Genomic DNA, 6,846 nt, shown 5'->3' on the forward strand with positions numbered 1-6,846 from the left:
AATTTTCTTTAGTAGTGGAAGTACTTTTAGTATCCTCCTTCCAGTATACCAAACAATTACTCTGCCTATGTTCGATGTTTTATAGTCCGCGACATCACAATAGCATACAGGTAGACTCTTGTGCTTACTTATTTCCTTCCCACCCACTTCACCTATTTATAAAACTGCTATTGTTATATATATCATGAGGAAAAAAAACGTAAGGTGGAGTAAATCATGATAGCACTCACTGGGTCTTGGAACAGAGATTAAGGAGACATGAAGGTTTGAATTAGAAGGGTCATTAAAAAAAATTTTACAGGCCACCTTACCAAGTAGAGATCAGCAGAGGGAGTTTAGGGGGGTATGATTAATTCTCCTTTAGTTTGTTAATCATTTCATACCTTGGTGATGTTTCATCCTAAGTGAATTTTAGACCATGACATTTCCATTTTCACGGTGGCATCTGAAGTTTTAGTTTGAATATAATTCACCTTATTTTTATTAGAGTTGGCCTTGGACCATTTCTACTTCCCCAGAGATTCCCACCAAACAGCAAGCATCATTATCAAGTACTTAGCTGTTAAATAATAAGAAAGAAAGCTACCTGACCAGGTAGAAGTGTGAAATCACATTCACACTTAACAAAAGGGAATGATTAGATGGTTGAATTACAATAGGAGGTGTCAGACAGACACTGAAACTACTGTTAAACTGACAGTTATTTGGTTTGTATCACTACACAAAACTTTCAAATACATATTAGTTGTGAGCTTTTATGTTTGCTTCCAGTTTCCATCCTGAGAGGATAGCTCTTGATGGTGTTGTATAATTGGCACATTGTACATGTGGTGCAAATCCTTCACGTTGTGTGTTTAAAATGTAGTTCATGTTCAACTTGCGTCCAGACGGAAACATAATCCCTTCCTAAGATGTCAGTAGTGCTGTAATGTGATAACACGACTATCACTTCATAATCTGTCACCAGCTTTGGTATCTCTATTCTGCGAGGGCTCTGGAAAGAAATATTTTAACGATTTGGTTGTGGACGCTCCACTAGGTAGATGGCACAGGAAGGGGCCAAGTTGTTTTAGACACTTACCTGGACCATCTACAGAGGCTGGGAGAATGTCGTTGTTGTGCCAGGTATGTTCCACTCCACCCTCTCTTATCTCATCTTCCTCCTCCTCTCTCGGCAGTAGAGCCTGGCTCCCGTGAGGGGAGGACTCATGGTTGGGCACGCTAGCTGGACTCCTCTCCTGGTCCAGAGGGTTAGCAATCCCGTCCTCCTCAGCGATCTGAAGCTTGTCCTCCTCGTCGGTTTCGGAACCCGTGTCCACTACATTGTCATAATTCACCACTGAAGAGAAAGCACAGAACACACACACTCTAAACACTCTGTTGAAAAATATCAGTCACTCCCTGATTGCTTAGTTAAATGGAAAATAATTGGTATTTCCGTAACTTAATTACTCAACCATGTCGGGAAAATATAATGAATATCTTTCATGCTTTAGCATTTTTATTCTTATTCAGTTATACCTGGGTACTCTTTCTGATTTGAAATAGTTTTTTGCTAAAAAGATGGGAAAATTTCAAAAGCCACAGAAGCGCATATACTCAAAAATATGCCTATATACGTGGAGACATATTGCAATACGCACTTTTGACACTCCACACAAACTTATGAAATAGATCTGCAATTGACAATTTTATTAGTTTAGTGACATGGAGTGTTTACTATGAAATGTTGTACTATAAATATGACATGCCTTCACTATATTAGCTGTGGTTTTATTCCTAGAAATGGTAGACGCACACACACACACACACAACGTCCATCTATTTACTCAAATACATGAACACGTACACAAACCTGCTCAATCTGAAAGGTTCACTGTTGCTTCTACGTCAACCATCATGTGCTAAGGCCATTTATATCCCAATCTTTTAAGCAGAAAATGAGGAAAAGCCATATCTTCTGGGCCATTAATACTACTATTGAGATGTCTTCATAGCGCCATAATTACAGAAGATTTCAAAGTGACACAGGCAAGACCAACACAAATGTTAAAATAACTCACGAGAACCGGCGGGCTGCTTTTGCAGCCCTCAGCCCCAGCAATGCTCAGTAGCTTTTCTTAAAATAGACAGCCTGTAAATAAGGTCTGTGAACTCAATTGAAGGTGGCTGTTTCTGAATTAGTCAGCCCTCACAGGCTCTCGGCCTACATGCTAGTACATAAATTGTCCACTTTACCACCAGACAAGAAAGATTAGAGTAATAAACACGGGGCATTAGCTCAGCTAGAGAAACACACCAGCCGTTACGCACACACAGCATTGCCAAGAACTGTTAACCCAACTCTCCAGAAACACACACAAAAAAACAAGTTAGAACCATGACATCATGGGAACAAGAGGGAGAGAGAAAGAAAGAAAGAAAATAAAAAGGAGCCCGTGGAAAAAAAAAAGCACAAACAATTTTCAGGTTCATTTTGATTTCTCTGCGCCTAATAATGCAATCCTCTGCTAAGTTATCAACTGAGCTATCTCAAGTGGCTCTTGCCAGCTATCGGATTATACAAAAGTGGCAGAAAAGGAGGAAAAAAATGAAAAGGATTGTGAGTCAGGTTCATAATGCTTTTGGAGAATTCTGGAAACATGTCTAGTTACAAATTTTAGTCAGTCATATCTGTTTGCTTTGACAGGTTCCCAGGGAGTAAAAAAGGAACAAAAAGAGAGAGATTTTTTCTGTCATGTGAGGCTGGGGACAAAAAGATTACACCGTGCATATCTGCTCATAATATGATCTTTGTATAATCCGCGGGTCTGCACTTGCCTTCGGAACAACTGCACAACAGGTGCAAATTAAAATGAAAACGGCAGCGGAGCCGGGCAAACAGAATCTGCTGACCTGGTTTGAATACCAATTGACGGGGGAAACAAAACCTTTTCAAGAGGTGTGACCACAAGGGCTTAGGCAAGTTCAGGCTGGGTAATGCCCTCAGATCTACAAAAAGAGAGATATTCTAACATCTCTGCTCTAGCTGTGTGGTCCAGATATACCTTAGTACAATCAATAATGTGCTTTTTTTTTTTTTTTTTTTTTTCCTGGTGACTGAGATTTAACCATTTCTTAGCAACAAGCAGAAGATTCTTTACAAATGTTCTGAACGCTGACTTCGGGGCGGAGGTGGGGGGCTGGTGAGAGTGGTGGGGTTATAACAAAAGCTCCGGAGGCCTGGGAAGCTTTCAACCCACCTCCTAAAAACTGATCTCTGGGCACAGGAGGAATAAAGAAAGGTCCAGAAGGAGTGAATAAAATTATCTAAGGCTGGACAGGCATTAAAAGGCCTTTATCCTGGAAAAACAACCATGCCTTTTAAGGTCTTTTTCTGCATGGACCACAATATCCCGTGTGACACGTGAGTGTTCCTGCAGCAATACAATTGAAATATTTTCTTGTGGAAAAAAAAAAAGAAGAGAGATAAATGATTTATGAACAGCCCTTGAGGAGTCCCAAATATCAGAACAATCTAAACAAGCAATGAAGTCATGTCTCACCATATAGGGTCAGGAGTACAGCATCCATCACCTTCACAGGGCAACAATACTTCACAACCTTTAGGGTTCTCGCTCACAAATAGTAGTAAATACTTGTAAACTAAATAAATAACTGCTGTCAAGTTCACTTACAGAAGCAGTGTGCCATCTTTTCCAGAGTGTGTTAACTAGGGTGTCCATTCCCATTGGATGGCTTCCCAGAACCATTATGTTGGTATCTTACCCCCACTTTTAAAAAATCCAGGTAAAACAATTCATAACAAAGTTTCTGTATCTGAACTCAGAGTAGATAATTTCATTCTGTTCTTTCTGGTTGACCTTCTGACAATCAAAATTAAATCCGTTAATACGGGCATGGCACTTTCCTGCTCCCCACCTCATCCCCCCGCTTCTAAATGCCCAGGATTTTCCTTTAAATGTTTCTCTCAAGTCTAGTCAGTGGATTTGCCAAGTGTAAGCACTGGGGAAATTTTCACCACAAAATATTCTTACTATAGAATGGCCAGGACATGATGGGTTTACCTCCATTTGCATTAGGAAATAAAATAAGCTCATTTTCCCATTTGTTCCTGTTTTCATTTTTTTGCCCACCATCATCCCCATTGGCATAAGGGATCTTAATAATGTAGCTTTGTCTCTGCAAAGAAGAGATTCCATTTTGTATAATAACCAACGTATACTGGTTTTAAATGAGGGTCATCGGTCAGAATATATTAGTTCTGTGTCAACTTTTAAACTTATGATACATATTTTTTATTCAACATTCAAAAGCACAGAACCACCTAAACATGTAGCAAAGTTCTACTCGGTCCTTACATTAGGCCAAATAAGCCACCCCTTGCATGAGTCTCAGCAAAATTTTGTACATGTATTAGAGCTACATGGCTGGCAGAAAAACAGACGGTTACTTCAAAACCACAAAGAAGTGGGAGCCCAAAGAATTCCTTTCTGCAATTCAATAAACAAGAGGAAAGATGTACTGTTTGCTGGCTCAAAATAGACACTAATTTTACATCTGTCTCTGAGGCACAGCAAAAAGCCAACTAAAAAGCAGTAATAAATGTCCAAAAACAGCATCAGTATCCAAAACTCTCCCAGTAATCTTCAGAGGAATTAATTACAATTCTGTGTAACAGTTGCATTGGCAAAATGCACCCATAATTATATACAGGTACTGTACTGTATTACAGGGAAATTTGCCATGTGATACCATGTTTACATAATAATTGATGGATAAAACTATTTGCATATGAAGTGCATATGAATTATTGGCATGGTTCATCATTTTATGTGGAATCATATTAAAGTTTCATTTTCTCTAAAACTGTATGTGTAATACGGGGTTACCAAAGGGTATAAAGCTGATACTTAAATTTCCTTTATAGCAAATGGGCCTGCAAAGATATATCTGAATGTGCATTACTAAAAACCTATATTTAAAAGGCTTCATAGTTTATGTATAATAAGCATTATTTTTACCTCACCAGATTGCATTATATTAAATCCTCTCTATTCTTCCTTCTAAGTAAACAATACTCTAAATTTTATCACCAGACCAATTAATTTTACAATCATATGCAAAACAAATAATGGTTTCTCTTTACTGTCTACTGATCTAACTTTTTTTCAGATTTTGTATTCTGGTGACATGTAACAGAATAGTAGCAAAACGTGACATTTTTATAATGTCCATACCTGACGGAAAATTTCAGCATTTGCAAAAAATGGCCTATCACAGCATTTAAACATTGCTGATAATTAGCTTGACATTTGAAATACCAGAACTGTTGTTTTGAAGATGCCCTATACAATGTTACCTAACTAACCCCTTTTCATACTTATATGCTTTCTCTACATTATTCTGTCAGTTACAGTACAAATAAGATATCAGTTGCTAATGTATTAACATGCAAAAGAACTGATATTAAGGGGCAATACTTCACCTTCACCAGAAGCAGACGTTTTATTGATGTAAAGGAAAATTACATATGCAGATTATAGACAGTTAATTGTTAATAAGGTGGTCAATAATGATTTTCTATAACTCCACTCAAGCTAAGTGTGCCAATAAGTCTTTCGATGACATCATCAAACATTTATTTAATACCTGCAATGTGTTGAGTCCAGAGGACACAGGGATGCGCTATTCTCACCTCAGGAAGCTTACTATCTATTTGGAGACAGAGCATTGTAAAACTGTAGTGCTAGAAGGACACGAAGTCAACCCTGGACATTTGACAAAGGAGGTAATACAGGTACAATGAGGTCAAATGACTCATGTAAGGCCCTGCAGCCACTTAGTGGCAAAGCTGGAGGCTGAAAGCACATCTTCGGGCAGGTAACAGCCACATGGACATATACATGATAATACACATTCCCAGCGAAGAATGCAATCTAAATTTAAACTCCACATGATCAGAGTAAAGGAATGGAAATCCCTGGGACTTTGGGGGGTTTTATGCCCCCCAAATGAAGATTGTTGCTTAATTTTAAATTGTTTTGATGATTGTTACTTTCATGGATCCCTCTGAGTTATAGAAGCCGACCAATTTGATCAATTACCAGAATCTAACAATACACCCATGTTTCCCACAATAGTTTGGAAACAATAGAAATAAAGAGGCAGTTCCCAGGATTACGAGCTTGAAGACCTGTCTTCTTGTCCCAGTCCCAATACGTAACCAGCTGTGTGGCCTTGGCCTATCATCCAAGGAAACTTGGTATAAATGGGAAAAAATAATGGTAATGCGTTCCCTGTCTATGAGGTTGCCACAAGAAGCCTACGAAATTGCATGCGTGATTGCAGCTTGTGGAGCATGAAACACTGAGAACCACTGAAATAATAATAAAGACGGGACCATGGCTCCAGTGTCTTGTCTGATGATGAGCTATGTGGTAGCTCTAAGTGAAATGAGAAGATCTGAATGTGTGCCAGTCACAGTTTTGGTGTTGGTCCTTCACTTAAAATTTCACTTGCAAACGTATCAAGTAGCAGGCCCATGGTGGGAGAGAGTACGATTCATCCTTCAGCTAATATGTGAGATAGACATGTAACCTCATTTTAAAAATGTCTCTTCTGGTAATATGGCTTAAAGTTTAAAAGAAGACCTTGGAATTTTATGAGTCATTTGGTTTCCTAAATCTCTTAGATGCTTGGAGAACATTTACATTTGAGCCACTGGGTTATGGTCTAGTTGCATTCTTAGAATGTCTTTATGTGTGGTAAATGTTGGGGGACATCCTAAGACTCTTCACCTGAACCCTAGCCTTTTATTCCTCCCCCTTGCCCACAGAGTTTGAT

General features: G+C 38.8%; 1 protein-coding gene across 5 annotated transcripts in view; it reads right to left on the reverse strand.

Moving 5' to 3' along the window:
- The window catches only part of ZEB2 (zinc finger E-box binding homeobox 2), a 127,954-nt gene that overhangs the window by 38,746 nt on the left and 82,362 nt on the right, over positions 1 to 6,846 (reverse strand). For all 5 annotated transcript variants that reach the window (XM_061183664.1, XM_061183645.1, XM_061183650.1 and 2 more), the window contains exon 3: positions 1,082 to 1,339. In XM_061183664.1, the coding sequence (XP_061039647.1) occupies positions 1,082 to 1,339 (258 nt within the window). The remainder of the gene's footprint in view (positions 1 to 1,081; positions 1,340 to 6,846) is intronic.

The sequence above is a fragment of the Eubalaena glacialis genome, chromosome 1 (genome assembly GCF_028564815.1).
Source record: "Eubalaena glacialis isolate mEubGla1 chromosome 1, mEubGla1.1.hap2.+ XY, whole genome shotgun sequence".
NCBI lineage: Eukaryota > Metazoa > Chordata > Mammalia > Artiodactyla > Balaenidae > Eubalaena > Eubalaena glacialis.